At 44.3% G+C, this 17682-nt stretch overlaps 1 protein-coding gene and 1 long non-coding RNA gene across 2 annotated transcripts in view; one reads left to right on the top strand and one right to left on the bottom strand.

The window, feature by feature from the left end:
• The window catches only part of LOC129126882 (organic cation/carnitine transporter 2-like), a 25824-nt gene continuing 8142 nt past the window's right edge, over window positions 1–17682 (top strand). Inside the window, exons 1-5 of the mRNA XM_054643118.2 lie at window positions 1–519; window positions 8970–9073; window positions 12205–12359; window positions 13728–13899; window positions 14847–14973. Of these exons, the coding sequence (XP_054499093.1) occupies window positions 127–519; window positions 8970–9073; window positions 12205–12359; window positions 13728–13899; window positions 14847–14973 (951 nt within the window). The 5' untranslated portion in view covers window positions 1–126. The remainder of the gene's footprint in view (window positions 520–8969; window positions 9074–12204; window positions 12360–13727; window positions 13900–14846; window positions 14974–17682) is intronic.
• LOC129126884 (uncharacterized) overlaps window positions 15956–17682 on the bottom strand; it is a 15146-nt gene continuing 13419 nt past the window's right edge. The window contains exon 4 of the long non-coding RNA XR_008535125.2: window positions 15956–16876. This is a non-coding gene — a long non-coding RNA (uncharacterized LOC129126884). The remainder of the gene's footprint in view (window positions 16877–17682) is intronic.

The raw sequence follows: 17682 nt of genomic DNA on the forward strand, positions 1-17682 counted from the left end.
CCACCTGCGCGGCCTCGGGCAAACCCCACCCCCAGGCCGGCCCATGGCGCGGGGCTGCGCGGCCGAGCCGCTTCCTGCCCGCGCCACACCGAGCCGCGGGACTGGGGGCCGCAGCTCGGCCGCGCCATGCGCGACTACGACGCGGCCACCGCCTTCCTGGGCGAATGGGGCCGCTTCCAGCGCCTCGTCTTCTTTCTGCTCAGCGCCAGCATCATTCCCAATGGCTTCAACGGCCTCTCCATCGTGTTCCTGGCCGGCACGCCCGAGCACCGGTGCGTCGTGCCCCGCGGGGCCAACCTGAGCGGCGAGTGGCGCAACGCCAGCATCCCGCTGGAGCTGCGGGACGGGCAGGAGGTGCCGAGCCGCTGCCGCCGCTACCGCCTGGCCGCGCTCGCCAACTTCTCGGCGCTGGGGCTGCGACCCGGCTCCGACGTGGAGCTGGAGGCGCTGGAGCAGGAGCCGTGCCTGGACGGCTGGGAGTACAGCCGCGATGTCTATCGCTCCACCATCGTCACCGAGGTGCGCGGGAGCGGGAGGGGAATGCCGGGCAGCCCCGGGTGCCGCGGAGAGCCGCGGGGTTATCGCAGTGCCCGTGCAGCTCCGCCGCCTTCTGGGCTGTCTGCCGGCACATTGATCTGCTGCTAAACCCGCCACGCCGAGTTTATTTTGAGGTCCTCTGTTCACTTTCGTTTGCATAAGAACGAGGAAGGAAACTTCTATAGTGAGGGTGGTGAGACGCTGGAACAGGTTGTCCAGGGAGCTTGTGGATCCCCAATGTTAAAAGGCCAGGTTGGATAAGGCTTTGAGCAACCTGGTCTGGTGGGAGGTATCCTTGTCCATGGCAGGGACTAGATGATCTTTATAAGGTCCATTCCAATCCCTTAACATTGTTTCTATAATGAGCTTCCAAGTGCAGCCTGTTTCCTTACCAGCGAGACTGGTCACAGTGTGCAAATGCTTCTTGGTTCATCAGGTATCTGTGCAAGGGGCTGGAGCAGGGTCAGCACTGGCTTCGGCTTGCTTGGTGTGACAGAGATGTCTCTTTGAACATCAACAGTGTTTGTTTTCTTTCTTTAAAAAATAAAGGTGGTAGAACTCATGGAATCACAGGGTGATTTGTGTTGGAAGGGGCCTTAAGGAACATCCAGTTCCAACTCCCTGGCATGGGCAGGAACACCTTCCTGCCAGGTAGTTCCAAGCCCTGTTCATCCTTGCCTTGAGCACTGGTAGGGATGGGGCATTCATAGCTCCTCTGGGCAGCCTGTGCCAGTGTGTCACCACTCTCACTGGCTGGAGTCATCCTGAGTTGTGCAAGATACACGGGTTGGGGAGGCCTGGTTTGATGCTTTATTCAAAGGACCCTGAACTTTGCTGTGTGCCCACAGTGCCTCTGCTGTGTCCCTGTGCTCACGTGCTGGGACAGGTCATGTTTGTGTTTGTGCAGGTGTACAACGCTTGAGTCAGGTCTGGGGTGTGGGCAGCCTACCAAAGGTGAAGCTGTGCTGACTGTCACTGCTTTCACAAGAAAGCTGTCCAGACCCACAGGGGCAGGTTGACTTCAGAAGCAAGGAAATGGATTTTGAGAAGTACTTTTGAGGAATACTTGAATTTCAATACAAGTATAGGCCTTTTTCAGAAGGCTTACAAAGTTTGTACAGTCCCATTGCCTGAACATGAGTTTCATGGAGCTGGAGCTCCATAAAAAATCTGCCGTCATTTCTTGTTTTGCAAACTGGATTGTGATCACTGTTTGGGTAGTGATGGGTGTGGGTACTAAATGTCCATAAACTGATCTGGGCACAGAGGACTAAGGTGACCTGGAGAACATGGAAGAGGAGCCATGGCAGCACAAGGGAGGATTAGAAATGGGGACACAGGAGTTGTAGAAAGCTCAGTCAAGGGTTTGAATGATTCTGACAAGTGCAAGGCATTGCCTCATCTAAAGAATTGCTGTCTTACTGGAGAGGAAAGCTGCTGGGAATGTCTCAGCTCCAGTGCTTGCTGAATGCACTGTTGTGAAAGGCTGAGTGCTCTCAGGGCAGTGTAAGGCAGTTGGCATCTTCGTGGGCAAGCCTTTCACGGGGGGCACATGGCTGTTGTTTGAGTGCTGTGCTAAGATGGTTATCCTGGCTTAGATGTGCTGCCTTGTCTTTAGAGCTTCACTCAGCTTTGGCTTGATGTTAATTAAAATGCCTTGAGCTATTGGGGTATTGTCCAGGAGTTTTACAATCTATAAGAAAAGGGAGCTGCTCACATAGTGCTGAGACTCCCCAGCCCTGGCTCCTCGTCTGTGTGACTTGGCAGATGTCCCATGTCCGTGGGAGGCAATGTTTGTCTGCCCAGGCATCATGCACTGAGGCAGTATTTTTTTTTTTTTCTCATCTAATATTAATGCTTCTGAGGGAGTTTTGCAAGAGCTGTGGCCTTTCACACACTTACAGGTTTTCAGTGTTTAACTTGTTTAATTTCTTGGCTTGGTGGTACTGCTTTCATGATTAACTAATCTTGTGTTTAGTTGCATATCTCTAACTTGTTGAATAATCATGAGGACCTTTGTCCCAGATTTCCATAGCTGACACTGGGAGGGGGAAGGGGACTTTTTTTTTTAAGAAAGGTTTTTGCTGAATCTCTCATGACTTTAGAGAAACCTTGTTTATGGTTCTGCTTTTCAGGGGAGACTTAAAACATTCAGTTCTCTCTCACTTAAAGAGAGACTTTATTTTCTCACAGTCTAACAACAGAAGGTTGTTATTAGCCAGTCTGCAGTATTTAACCAGCTCTGGTGTAACAAAATCCCTTTCTGCCTTTTACTTTTTGAAATGCTGTAGCTCAGGGCATAAGAAGGGCTTTATTTTGGCTCAAGAAACCAACTGTGTCATTCTAATTCCTCCATAAGTCCTGTAAAAAATGAATGTAGGAGTAGTAAAAGTTCATACATGGCAGTAAAAGGACTAAACCAGGAGTAATTAAGGGAAAAGATTAACTTCTGCCAGTCATGGCTGTTATGCGGCTATACCAGGAGTAGAATTGAGCAGTGGAGTTAAGGGCATGAGTGCACTAGAAATATGATATAATGAGGTGTTAGATGATACATCAGTCAGAACATTTTAGTTCACACAAGAGTAATTCTTAAACAGTGAACCATAAACAGATGCTGAATTTTGGATGCACTTATTCATCCTCAGCTTCCAAAAAGGTGTTGTCTTGTTCATCAGTTTGAAATCAGTGCAGGTGGTGTATGCCAGATTTGCATGCTTTGTGTCTGTTTTGCTATTGGCAAACTTTAGGGCCTGTTGGCTTTTGCAGGGGAAGGATGCACATGGTGGGACTTGCAGGTGTCTGGAGGCTGGTCAGGTGCAGGGCTGTGCTCCTTCCTGTGTGGCTGTTCAGAGAAAGTTCTGGGCAGAGATGAGGGCCCAGAGGTTTCCATTCTGTACACCCCAGGGATGCAATGCCCTGCTGTGCTGTCACACCACAGTCCCTGGAGATGAGTGGGTTATGCCAGGGCTTCAGGAAGCAAGGGGAGGCTGCAGCAGTGACATGTGCAGGATACAAATGGGCTCTGGGGCACAGCTGCTCATCCAGAGGTTTCTATGTTCACCTGCTGGAAGGCAGAGGGATGTCTTGTTTCACTTTGCCAAAATAAAAACACAGGCTTCTGCTAGACATTGTAATTTATAGAGTCATAGAATCATAGAATGGTTTGGGCTGGGAGGGACCTTAAAGACATCTTCTTCCACCCCTGCTGGCATGGGCAGGGACACCTTCCTCTAGAGCAGGCTGCTGCAGGAGTGGGGCCAGCAGCTGAATTTAAATCAACCCTGTGTCATCCAGGATCAGCTCTCACTCAACTCTTCATTAATGTTAGTCACCTCCATTATTTAACATCTTTTAAAACAGGTGCTTCTTTTTTATTATTGTAGGTTAATGTCTCCTTATCGCTGTGGCTGAAGTTCATACTCATAACTTTGCAGCCTCGGGAGCTGAAAAAGCTTTTTGCAGCTTTGCAAAAGCTTAGTATTGCTGGTCTTGTCAGAAGAAGGAAAAGAAAGTCTGGGTTTCATTTAATAAGTGAATACAAATATCTGACAGATATACAAAAGTGTTTGTAAAATGCTGAGTTTTTCAAGGTGTGATTTAAAAAGCACATCATGCAGTAGTGTTTGAAATTGTACAAAGTACAGCTGTTTCTGACATCACAACATAAAGATCAATATTGTTAAAGAATAATAGGCCTGCAGTTGATATTGTTAAATGGAAACAGTGCTCTTTTAGAGGCACTGTGGACAGTTAGTGACAAAGTAAAATTCCCTTCATGTTGCCTTTACTTTTAAATTCAAACTCACCTCAGGTGATGGCAGTGCCCTGTTTCCTTTTTCTCCAGCCATCTCAAAAATGTGATGTTTGGGGAACAGTTCCATTTCTGCTCTGGAATTGTAAAATATTTGGCAATTTCCTTCCTGTTCTATGCAAGCTTTATTGCTGCAAAAATGTAAAACAACTAGAGGAGGGAAAATTAAGCAGAATGTGTATTTGTAGACACAGACTTCTGTTTGCTTTAGATAATAAGTTTCAATGTAACATCTAGACCTTTTAAGTATTTGGAATATACAAATGTGTTTTTAGAGGAAAGGGTGTTTAATAACACAGCTTTCAAGTAAGCAGAGAATACTTGTATGGATATAAACAAAATCAGATTCAGCATCAAAGGTTGTTAGTACTTGGTTGTGTGACTGAGAATTTTTGAAGAACCTGCCTCTACTTGCTGAGAGAAGCAAGTGGAAGGAGGGAATACAGGGTACTGAGCCAACTTCAAAAAGTCTTGATTTTTAAAAAGAAAATATTAATACTTGGAACTGGCCTCTTAATTTTTCAATTATGCATGTTATTCTGAGCAAGACAGGAAAAGAGTTTTTAAAAATAAAGGAATGTGAAGACACAGTATCTTGTAGCTGTAAAAATTGTTTTGTCTATAAGGCATTTCCTTGTAGGACAGGAGTATAAGCAGATGAGGCTCTTGAAGGTTTGTATTTGTCACAGTCCAGCTTTGTTTTGGGCTCTTGAAGTGGTACTAGGGAAGGGTCTTGAGTTTGTGGGAGGGAGGAGACCTGATGGAGTAATTTATAGAGTTTTTTTTCTTCTCAGTTTTGTCACTGGCCTTGCCTTTCTAGCAAGGGACTTGGAGACATGGTTCCAGGCAGCTGGCATGTAAGAGATCAAACAGAACTTGGAAAGTGCTCTCCTAGAGAGGTGTGTGAGTGATGGCTGTAAGTGCCTGGGACTGTTTGATACTCGGGCCCCCAACCTGGGCTTGAGAATCAACTGCTTCAGTCCCTCTCCTTTTTGCTCCCCCTTCCTTCTGACCCAAGCTGTTCACATCCCTGGCCATCTCCACAGCCTGTCCTCTTCTCCCCATCCCCTGTTCCCAGCTGTCCTCACCAGCACTGCCATCAGCCAGGGATCTGCTTACAGAGGTGCATGAGCACAGCTCAGCCCCAGCACACAAGTGAGCATTGTGCTGGGTGTGAGGCTGCTGGCAGACATCACCCCAGCCTGAGGACTTGCCTGGGAAGTAGAAAAATCACAAAATATCTGTAAGATGAGTAAGAAGACAAGTTTAAACTGCAACAGAGGATGTCCTAAAGTTATAACAAAATAGATCAGGAATGCTGTGTTCTGTTGGGTACCAGTGTTGAGCAGCTCGATGCCTCACAATCAGCAGCTGCTCCTCGAAAACAGAGTGGAAATGTTTTTCTTGTGTTTGAAGCCCAGATACCTCGCCAAGGTTAACCTTATCTTGTTCACTGGGGCAAAGGCTGTTACAGCTAGCAGGCTAGTTCAAAAGAACTAGATACTAGCTACTAAGAAGTGAAAATAGCACATGGTTTTAGAGCACTAGGTCATGGTATCCTGTGTCCAAACAGCACGACCAGCAGCAGGGGTGGGTTGATTAGTAACTACTCCTGGGACACTTGCTCTTTGCCATGCTGATCTAGCAGGGTTACCTTGGTGACTTCCTCTTGGACAATGTGCAGTTGAGGGAAGGGTATGGTTGCAAAATGATTCTGGAAGGATGATGCCATCATCACTGACAAGCAGTATAATAGACCTTATAGGTGTGTCATTAATGAGTTGAAGACTTTGACATTTATTTACTGGGGCAAAGGGTGACAGACCTTAAAATCCCTTTGTTCTAATTATTGTGCTTCTGTGGAGTCTGTAAACAACTGGTATTGTACAACCAAGGTAGTTCTACTTTGGAAATTTGATGTTGAAGTTCACTTTGATGCCTGGTTCAAGTGGTCTTCAGCATGACAGCTCCTCACTGTGCTTTACAGAGAGGCCAGAAAAACAAGCTGGTAATCATTGCCACATTTGAATGCCCAGTATGTTTCCACCTGCCAGTGCAAGAAGGTTTTGGCAGAGCTGTGCTAAACATTTTAATACCGTGAACTTTTCCAAGAAAGGTCTCCACCTCAGTGATCTGAAGGAAATGTTTGTTATAGGACACAAACGTGCCAGTGTCTGGAAATCCAAGTGTTGTTCAAGCCTTGTGCCAAAGTGCAGGGTGTAGGACAGATGAAAGGAGGTGGTGGACTCACAGGCACAGGGTGATCAGCTGGAAAGTAATGATCTATTTAGTAATGACAGACTAATGACCAAGACAGGTTTTAGTTCTGTTATTGAGGATGTCTGACTGCAGGAGTTGATGCAAAGATAACTTCTTGTGAGTAGGCAAGTCTTTAGAACAGCAGGATTTGTATTTGTGGTGTTTGTTTCTCTGGTAGGTGTTATCATATAAAGGCATATGATAACCACTGAGACCTTTGGCCTGTATAAATTATAAATTTGATAACAATCATTTGCTGGTATTTCCCAGTTGCCAGGTATATTTTGCTGAAGTTTCTTAGCTGGCTTAGCCTCTGTGGTCATGACAGGCTCAAGCTTTCTTTCATCTATAATAAAGTATAGCTTTTGTTGAATAATACAGATTTCACTATGAATGTTAATTATAGTTCATAATCTAAATGATGTTGATAACTGTAGTAAGTTCAATTCCTTACCATGAGTGGGATGCATTTATTGACACACTGGAAAGCCACAGTTCTGTGAGGAACTTCTGTAGTGATGCCTAATGGATGGTGGTGGTGGGATCTGCTGGAGCACTGCCTGGAGTGCTGGTACCTGAGCTCCAGGTGCTGTGAGGCTGGAGAGGCCTGGGGAGGAAATGTTGAGCTTATGAAATCTGATAGAAGGAGAGAATTTTCAGACATAAAACCACAAACAGATTTATCAATGGAGGGGCTATGAAATGACTTGAATACAGTTACAAATTGGAAAAAGGTGAATATTGACCTTAAAAATAATAATTATGATGACTGTCTTATAAATATAAGGTAATGTAAGGGCTGGCAGCTAGAGTTAGACAGCTGATGAGAGTGTAGCCTGTGTGAATGACCATAATTCATCTCTGGAACAGTTCCCAGTTCTAATTCAAAACTGGATGCTATTCCATGAAATAAGCGATGGCTCAGTTGCATTTTGACACAGGAATCTGGCAGTGGAAGGCCATTGCTGGTGTTGTTCATCCTGTGCATAGTTTTAAGTGATCCTCCAGCCTTAAACCATGGACTAGGATGTGGTTCTGCTGTGACTGTTAACAGCTGAGGGCTGTGAGATTCCTGGAGTCAAAGGCTTGGTGCTGAGGAGGTGGGGCTGGCAGACAGTGAAACAGGAGCATTCCCACGTGTGGGAGCTGGAACACACAGCAACTACTGTGTGTTTATCAGGGAGCAGATCAAAGCATGGAAGGGTGTTCCCTTCAATTAATTGAAAAAAAAATATACTCAATTATTTGTAACTGGGGAACAAAGAGGATTAATTATTCAGGTCAGGGTGAATATTTTCATTTTGGCCTTTTTAATACAGATTAAAACCTAAAATTTTCCATTGCTAAGACATCAGAAGGGGGCTTGAAAGAGCTGTTTGAATAACTATGCTCAGGATGGTTTGGTCTCACATCTGTTGCCTCTCAGTTCCTGTCCTGCAGGGCTGCAGCACCTGCCCTCTGGCAGCAGGTACTGGGAGAGCTCTGGGAAACTGGTTTTATGTCCTCTGGTCAGAACATAGCTATGAAGGAGGGGATGAGGAATCCCTGCTGGGTTTTGTCCTTTCTTCTAATATTTACACATTTTTTCCCCCAGAAAACCAAAATAGAACTAAGAGTCTTTTAACAATAGTTGTTTATGTAGATGGAAAAATAACACGATTGCTGTTTCAAAAACATCTGACTGAACTGGGTAGGATCTTGAAAAATATTGAAGACTTTATTTAAAAAATATTTCCTTTTATTCCTCATTTTTGTTTTAATCTTGGAAATCTTTGTTTGTTGGTGTATATTTCAATTTGTATTTTGAAGATTCTAATTGAGGTTAGTTAGATTCCCAGTGAAGAATGAGCCATCTCCTGTCTCTCAAAACCATATTAAAATGTAGTAAAAAGGTATTGTTGTTTCTATAGTTCTATTTTTCTTAAATTAGGAATGTGAATTTTTAATGGGAAACATTACTATATGCAGGGAAATCAAGTTTAGAAACTATTTACAGGGTCATGCAGTGACAAGCCAAGGGGGAATGGCTTCACACTGACAGAGGCCAGGGTTATATTGGATATTAGGAGGAAATTCTTCCCTATGAGGGTGGTGAGGCCCTGGCAGAGGTTGCCAGAGCAGCTGTGGCTGCCCCTGGATCCCTGGCAGTGCTCAAGGCCAGGCTGGATGAGGCTTGGAGCAGCCTGGAAGGTGTCCTTGGCCATGGCAGGGGGTTGGAATGAGATGGTCCTTAAGGCCCCTTACAGCCCAACCTGTTCTGTAATTCTGTTCTCATTCCTTCCAAAGCCAGCTGAGCAGAGTTTAGGAGGGAGGGGAAATCCTGTTTATTAAAAGACTTTCCAATTCTCTCTCCCTGCAGTGGAATCTCGTATGTGACAACGACTGGAAGGGACCCCTGAGCACCTCCCTGTTCTTTGTGGGTGTCCTGCTGGGATCTTTCATCTCAGGACAGCTCTCAGACAAGTAAAGTATATACACCAGAGCTGCTGTCTCTTTGATGCTCATTTGTAGGCATTTCTTTAATATCAGCTTTCCTACTAGTGTCCTTCTGCAACTACTAACATGTCTGTTCTGTGACTGTCTAACCTGAGTGTACACAGAGTGGGTAGAGAAATGTGCTGAGCTAGAACAGAATGTTACAAAGATTGTTTGTAAGTGTTATCTACATCTGCTTGTTCTTGCAACAAAGTCACTCTACAGCAAACTGGTTTTTTATGCCAGAATACAGGTGTTGGAGATGAGTTTTGTCTGGAAAAATCTGATCAATGACATTCTCCTCTATTTACTTTGGACCATGTTCAGAGGGATCCCTGACACTTGTTCATTTGTTTGTTGTTTTTGTTTTTTTTTTTTAGTTTAAACTGGGATTTTTCTTTCTATAAACCAAAGCTGCTCTTTCTCATAATCAAATACAGCATTTAAGTCCAATGATCTGTATTTGTGGAAGCATAAATGCTGTTCAGCTGTACTCCAGAGAAGCAAGACTTTCTTGTTTATCATTTGAAACATTAAAAAAAAAAGAAGACACCATTAATTTCTGTGATGCCAACAGCTGTTTGTATTTTGTAAAGCTCAGTTTTTCTGTTTCTCTCCCTGGGATTTGCTGTGCATTGTGTGCTGTCCTTCTCATTCCCTGAGAACAATATGTGGTTCCCTAATTTGCTGGTACTTGCAGAGTTTATGTTTCACTGAAACATAATCTCCATGCCACAAATCTTCTGGCATCATTTAGGGCCTTTTCATAGCTGCCTATCAGGATGGACTAATCTCAAGCTTAGAAAGAATGATCTTTAAAAATTAACCAGGCCTCCTGTACTTCTCTCCAAAGCTATATGTTATGTTTTTTGTCAAAAAAAATCCCTGGGCAGGCCAGTGTTTGCTCTCTCTGTGATCCTGCCTTCTGCCTGGTACCTCCCCTCCCAGTCCTGCTCTTTCCCCCTGCACAGCCAGCAGGCTGCTGCCAGCCTCCACACCCCCATCAGTGCAGCCTTGTTTGAGGTCCTGCAGTGTCCCTTTGTCACCTCCTCAGCCTTCTCTGTTAGGAAGTCACCACTAATGAGCTCTGGAAGCCTCTTGGGTTGTGTCCTGGAGTGTTCAAAGCCCTTGTGGTGGGCAGTGCCTTTGGACATGAGAGGTTTCCTGTGGTGCCCTGCAGCAGGTCCTGTTTGCTTTCTTCTCAGCAGGTGGCTGCAGCAGACACCCAGCACCCTTGTTGTCCTCCCTGCCAATGCCAACCCATGATCTCAGCTGGCTTGTCACTCATCCCCAGGCCCAGCTCCACGGCCTCCCACGTGAGGGGTGATTCCCCTCTTCCCTCAGTCTCTCCCCACCTTTTCCTGGTGATGCTGCTTCTTCAGAAGGTTCAGGTGCTTCCTCCAAAGAGCTCCTTGTCTGCTACAAGGATCCCTTAGTGTCTCCCATGGTCACTACCCAGCAGGTGAAGCAGGAGCTGTTCTGATGCCAGAGTCCATGAGCTTCCTTCCTTCACACTCCTGGCAGTCTCCTGCAGCTCCTTCCCCTGGTGGCACAGATCCTTACCAGGTGCAGGTATGGAGCCCATCCCTGCAGCCCGCCCATCCATCCATCCATCCATCCATCCATCCATCCATCCCTGCAGCCCATCCATCCCTCCCTGCAGCCCATCCATCCATCCATCCATCCATCCATCCATCCATCCATCCATCCCTGCAGCCCATCCATCCCTCCCTGCAGCCCATCCATCCATCCATCCATCCATCCATCCATCCATCCATCCCTGCAGCCCATCCATCCATCCCTGCAGCCCATCCATCCATCCCTGCAGCCCATCCATCCCTCCCTGCAGCCCATCCATCCATCCATCCATCCATCCATCCATCCATCCATCCATCCATCCATCCATCCATCCTTCCCTGCAGCCCATCCATCCATCCATCCCTCCCTGCAGCCCATCCATCCATCCATCCATCCATCCATCCATCCATCCATCCCTGCAGCCCACCTCTCCCTGCAGCCCATCCATCCCTCCCTGCAGCCCATCCATCCATCCATCCATCCATCCATCCATCCATCCATCCATCCATCCATCCATCCATCCCTGCAGCCTATCCCTCCCTGCAGCCCGCCCATCCATCCATCCATCCATCCATCCATCCATCCATCCATCCATCCATCCCTGCAGCCTATCCCTCCCTGCAGCCCATCCATCCATCCCTGCAGCCCATCCAGTCACTTGTAGCCACTGAGGGACACCAAGCTCAGGGTCAGGAGCTCCCTCTGTCCATGAGAAGGATGCTCCAGCAAAGCTGCCTGCAGTGTTCTGCACTGCAGTGAGCCTGAGACATGAAGGTTGACAGAATATTTGGGGGTTTCAAGTAACAGTTCTTTGTGTAATGCCCATGACACCAGCTGTAGACCTGCAGGTCAATGTGGACTTTGGAGCTGTGAAACCTGCACTCAGCACACCCTGTCCCAGCAGTGTGGGGCTGCCTGGGCCAGGACAGCAGCGACCACTCTTACAGCAGCTTGACAGGTTGAGTTTAGTTTAATTTCTTTTCTCCTTGGTTTTTGGGGTTTTGTTAGTACTTCATCAGGAGGTCTTCTAGAACCCCTTAATTTTGTTCCTATTTAAACCAAAGAGAATGAAGATTGTGGCATGGGATCACTGACTGCCAATAGCATCTTCCAAACCTGAGTTTTACCTCTCTTCCAGAAGCCTTTCTTCTTTTTCTTTTTTTAACCTGTTCATCTGTCAGGGACCGTGTGCTCCTTGGAGGAGCAGAAGCATTGGATACTCTTGCACTTTAAGTAACTTGTTCCTGATGCTTTGTTTCCAGTCAGTAAGAAAGGAATGGTGTTCCAGCACATACTTGAAGATAACTTAACTAGCAGCCCTTAGAATATTAATTTCTCTTTGCCAGTGATGTTTTTAATGTGTTTAGAATAGTTGTGCCTGTGTTGCATTTCCTGAACCTCTGCTTTGTGCAGAAGTTTTGTATCTCCTTAACTATGCATATAAGTAATTTTATTTTTCTATTTCTGTAGATTTCGTTCATGATGTTGTTTAATCATATTTTTTTTCCCTTCTCTTTCTTTTTTTAATCTGTCCATGGAAGGTTTGGCAGGAAGAATGTGCTGTTTGCAACTCTGGCAATGCAGACTGGCTTCAGTTTCATACAGGTCTTCTCTACCAGCTGGGAGATGTTTTCAGTGTTGTTTGTGCTGGTTGGCATGGGACAGATATCTAACTACGTGGCAGCATTTGTTCTTGGTATGAAAGTCCTGCTGGTCACTGCATGTGTCCTTTCATCATGTGCTTTTCCTGCTCCTTTTCAGTACTGACTTAGGGTTGATTTGTTTTGCCAAGCAACACTGTTAAGAGTGTGGCCTCACCATGCATGAATAACTTCTCTTCTCCTTGGAAGCTTCCAGCTGATAGAGGTGCAATTTGAATTATTTCTGTGGTTTGCTATCCTAAAAGAGGCAAAACCCCAGAAACTATTTGAAATAAAGTCCATCTTCTAGTGGGAGAGATAATACATGTGAGACATGATTTCTTGGGGATTGGAGCTAGATGATCTTTAAGGTCCCTTCCAACCCAAACCATTCCATGATTCTATGATTTTTCTGGGATTTCTGATGTCCATTTCAAGCCTAAATACCTGTTTCATTTAAAAGTTGCAAAAGAACCAAGATAGGTAGAGTAATTTTTATAAAGTATTCTTTAAACAGCCTATAGTAAAAATTTAAATGTTGTCATGACTTCTGCTTTGTATACTTTCAAGCTAACTAAGACCATATTTAATTATGGGGATGTGAATTACCTCATGAATCCGAGATTAAAAAAAAAAATCATGTACAGTGACCTCACTGTCCAAAGTACCAAATGGTGGCAAGAAATTATTTCTGTGCCAAGGACGGTCAGTTCAGGGGTGAAAGCAGTGCTTAGATAACCTTACTGCACATAGCCTGCTGCAACTGCTGGCATCTTCTTTGATTTCCATGGAAACAAGAAAGATTGTATTTTTTTTCTCTGTCTCTTGATTTGCAGGTGCCAAAACATTTCAGAGGAGGGCACTGGACCTCTGTTCATGCATTTAATTCCCCTGGCAGTAGCGTGGTCTTTGTGACCAACATGAATTCCATATGTCTATCCCAAAAGACAGTGAAGATTTTGGCTTTTATATAGTCTAAATAGTCTTTTAGAAGGTAATACAGGTTGGGAACTTACTTGAGGCACCTTTGAATTATTCTTTAAAGAAGCTGGTCACTCTTCATAAGCTGGAGAGGATTCTGGACATCAAGCTACATTTAACTGTTGAAAATGTCAGGTGATTTAAGCTCCTCAGGTAAAATGTGAGATTCTAAAAAGATAAAATTACAGAAATGCGAGCTACATATGGAGCTACAGAAACACTGTGTGGCCCAGTTCTCATTCTTTCACACAAATAATTACCTCCATTGGTGCAGGATCACAGCATGAAGCAACTCTGTGGTGCCTCCAGCTAGACGACAAAGTGCTGCATCCTGCAACTGTGCAGTGCAGTGTGCTTCAAAGCCAATTGCTAGGAGTATTTTTATTAAGTGACTTGGTTGCTGTTAAGTGAAAATCTAATAATCCCTCTGCTGTTTTGAACAGGCACAGAAATCCTTGGCAAGTCAGTCAGAGTGCTGTTCTGCACGCTGGGTGTGTGCATTTTTTATGCCTTTGGTTACATGCTGCTGCCCCTGTTCGCGTTCTTCCTCCGAGACTGGCGGATGCTGCTGCTGGCGCTCACCCTGCCCGGCCTGCTCTGCATCCCACTCTGGTGGTGAGTACAACTCACAAGGCTTTAGTCTTTAGAAGGTCCTGTCTGCAGGTTTTTAAGATGATGAAGCTAATGAAATTTAGGAATGTGTAGGTGAAGGATAGATGTTGTGTCCTTTACTCTCCCAGCTGTTTAGCTGTCGGTCCGTGGTGTTGTATGTGATCTGACTGATGCCTGAAAAACCTGCTCTTCATGTTCTGTAGGCTTCTGTAAAACTGAGTGTTGCACATGCAAAGAAAGCAAAAAAAGGTCAATGAAACTCGTACTTCTGCACCAACTGAAATCCACAGGCTTTAAGTATAGGTGTGAACTAAGGGCAGAAGGAAAAACCAGATGTTCTGGGCATTGGTAGGGTGACACAGATATGACAAACTACAAAACAGTACTTGCACAGCTGTGGCACTTCTGTGTTTTTTGTGTAGTTGTTAAAATACTACGTATGAGTGGCATGTAAAGCTGAACTATTCCACGTGGTGGTGGTGTTGCTTCACTTACAGTGGCAGCTGTGTTTGTGCTTCCATCTCGGTTCTAGTGCAATCCAATGACTGGGGAATTCTGCTCTCTGATTTGCCTTTTTATCACAGAATTTACAGTTACTAATTTTATATGTGTTGGCATCTAAGGATATGTTTCTTAACCTACAGCGTGCTGCTTGTGTGTTCACATTTCTGAATTTCTTAAAATTAATCCCATACTTGGAATGTTTGGATTGCTCTTTTTTCTGAGTCACTGTTAATTCCTTCAGCACTTCTGAAATCCATAAGGGCATATTAGTCTGGTCTTGTTCCTTACACTAGTCAGATCTTGTAAATCTGATTTCTGTTGTCACTGCACTAATTCCTGCAAGATGTGGCATGTTTAGAGATCTTCCTGCCTGGAACAATGTGTTGGTCCCTTCAGCAGCTCTTTCTGTGGAAATGCAGGCTTATTATTGTGAACCTTCTCTGCAGGATCATTCCAGAGTCTCCACGGTGGTTGATCTCCATGGGGAGGTTTCAGGAGGCAGAAGACATCATCCGAAAAGCTGCAAAAACCAATGGCATTACAGCCCCTGATGTAATATTTGACCCTAGTGAGGTAAGTCTTGTTTAGCAGCCCAGTTGTTTGCTGGACTTTACATAAAGCAATTAATTCCATACAGATGAATGGAGTTATGCCTGCACTGCATTCTGTGCTTCTCAAGTGGGTGAAAGATCATTGTTTTATGCCAAAAAGCACAATACCCTTTCCCTTCATTGCAAAGCCTTTGTGGTCCCATTCCCACAGGAATGCCAACGTGCATTCTAATGCAAACATCTTTTTCATCCAGTTTACAGCTACCCTTTTTCCTTTTCAGCTCTATTTTTCAGAGGAGGATAATGAATTTGAGGTGCCTATTGCTTAGTGATCTAAATATTTGCACCAAACAGATTCTGTGTTAATTCAGTCTGTAAAATAACTCTGTATGACACAGGGCTAATCCTGACCAGTGACATTGGAAAGATTGTTATTCTAGTTCATACTCAACTTCTGTCACAGAATTTACAGTTAGTGATTTTATATGTGTTAGCCTCTAAAGAAATGTTTCTTAACCTCTACAGCATGCTGCTTGTGTGTTCACATTTCTGAATTTCTTAAATTAATCCCATACTTGGAATGTTTGGATGGCCCTTTTTTCTGAGTCACTGCTAATTCCTTCAGCACTTCTGAAATCCATAAAGGCATATTAGGATTCTAATCCACGTTAGAGAAAGCAAAATTTGAGCCCCTTTCAGATGAAGTAGTGACAGATATCTTTCCCATCTCTTTCTTCCTACATGCTCCTGTTTTCTCTGGAAATCTTCCCTTTGTCTAAGCTGAAGGGTACCTTTAAGGTGCAGAAGCAGTTCCATAGACATTCAAACATGACCTCAGAAAGTCAAGACAGACAAACTGTTTGTATATTCCAGGAGAATGGGCACCTCGACAGAATCTGTCTGGGCAGTTGCAGGCTGACAATTGACAGTCCTTTAAGTGAAAATACATATAATGTATATAATGAGTATAATATACTTGTTTGCTTTTGAAACAGCTTCCCTTGTGTTGAAGTTAGCAGAGTACAGACAAAGCTGTTTGTGCTGACTTATTAGGAGATAGTAGGGCAAACATCGTGGCCTTACTGGAACAGAAGAAGAATGCCAAGAAAACACACTCCTTCTGATACCTTTTCCTCTGGATCTTTGTTAGAATACATATTTTCCTTTTTCTTCTTCTTCTTTCTCATGCCGTGGCCATGAGAACTCATCTATTGCCAGCACTGCAGCAGGAGAATAGAAAATAAACTCTGGCTCCAACATCTGCCCTAGATCACTGTTTCTGGAATCTTCTCTCTTGTTCTTGGAAAGAAACACTGATGGGTTTTCTGTCTCTGAATGGGGTTGGATAGTGAAGGAGCAGAAGGCAGGGGCAAAAATAGGGATTTTATTCCAGGAAATGCTGGACAAGTAGAAATGCTGATGTTGCAGCAGGGTGGGCTGGAGAATGTGGTGTGCATTTAGAGACATTAGCACATCAGCTTTCAAAAACATACTAACTTTCTGACCATCAAAGGAAAATGAGCTTGATGAACATGGAGAATTCCTGTCCATCTCTTTCCTTTCTAAGGTAAAAGTAACATTGTGGCCAAAAGATCAGTGCAGAACTCCTCTGCATCAGTGGTGTGTTTATGCTTTCTTATGTCTGCTATCTGAGAGCTGGAAAGCAGAAGGCTTACAGCCTCTTGAGGGTTTAGGAAGCATGTTTATGCTGCAGAGAGGTTCTCAGAAATCTGGCTGGCCCTTTGCCTTCCTCATTTGGAATGTGTGTTTGGGATGGAGGAGCCACCCGAGCTTATGACTGGAGAGTCCCTCGAGCCTGTGCAGCTGGAGAGCAGCAACTGCAGAATTTTGACTCCAGAGATTTCAAGCCAGTTGAGGTCCAGCAGGTGATGAATCACAAACCAGCAGTGGAGCACAAATAGGGCCTGGTTGGTTAAGAAAGGATAGAAATGTTTAGATTATAAGTTTAATCATTTTGGCTTCCCTGCCCTTCTCTCATAGCTTCTTGTTTGAGCCTGTCCTGGTAAAGATTATGTTGTCTGCTTATCCAGCTCTTAAAAGGCAAGGACCCTTTTTCTCATCAACAGACTAATTGATTGCATATTTCTCTTCCTGGTTTTGTTTTATGGTTTGCTTGTTTCTTCTTTTTTTTTTTTTTTTCCTTGTTTCTTGGCAACAAGTAGTGGCATGTGGAAAGATCATGTGATTTATGAGAAAGGGCTATGAGCTGTGAAGTGACTACAGTTTGTGTGATGTAAGTTTGGCTTCAGGCAGAGTGAAAGCTAACAAAGGTGAAGGACAGTTTGGCTTTTGTAGAAAATGGATTGATGAAAGCAAATACACAGAAAGTTGGTGTGTACCAGACTGCTATTTCATTATCCAGATCTTCAGAACCAACTGTCACTTGGAAAGAATTTTCATGTTACTGCAGAGGTTTGAGAAACTCAAAGTTGCTTTATCAGAGCTGATAGTTTTAATCAATGGATTTTGTCCTCTTAAATCACCTTTTCTATATTTTGAAAAATCTTTTTCTTGGTCCCCCTCTTTAGGAGTCTAAATAAAGTCCTAATAAAAAAAAAAAATTTCTTTTTTACCGTCTTACCAAGCACAGAACTTGTTCTCATACTTTGTGGATGAATACCCTTGCATTGTTTACATGGAAGTGATTTTATGTTGAGAGGCTGGAAAGTTTAATGGGGAAAGGAGAAGATTGTTGTCTTTTTGTTTACAT

This window comes from Agelaius phoeniceus, chromosome 15 (assembly GCF_051311805.1).
Source record: "Agelaius phoeniceus isolate bAgePho1 chromosome 15, bAgePho1.hap1, whole genome shotgun sequence".
Taxonomy (NCBI): Eukaryota; Metazoa; Chordata; class Aves; order Passeriformes; family Icteridae; genus Agelaius; species Agelaius phoeniceus.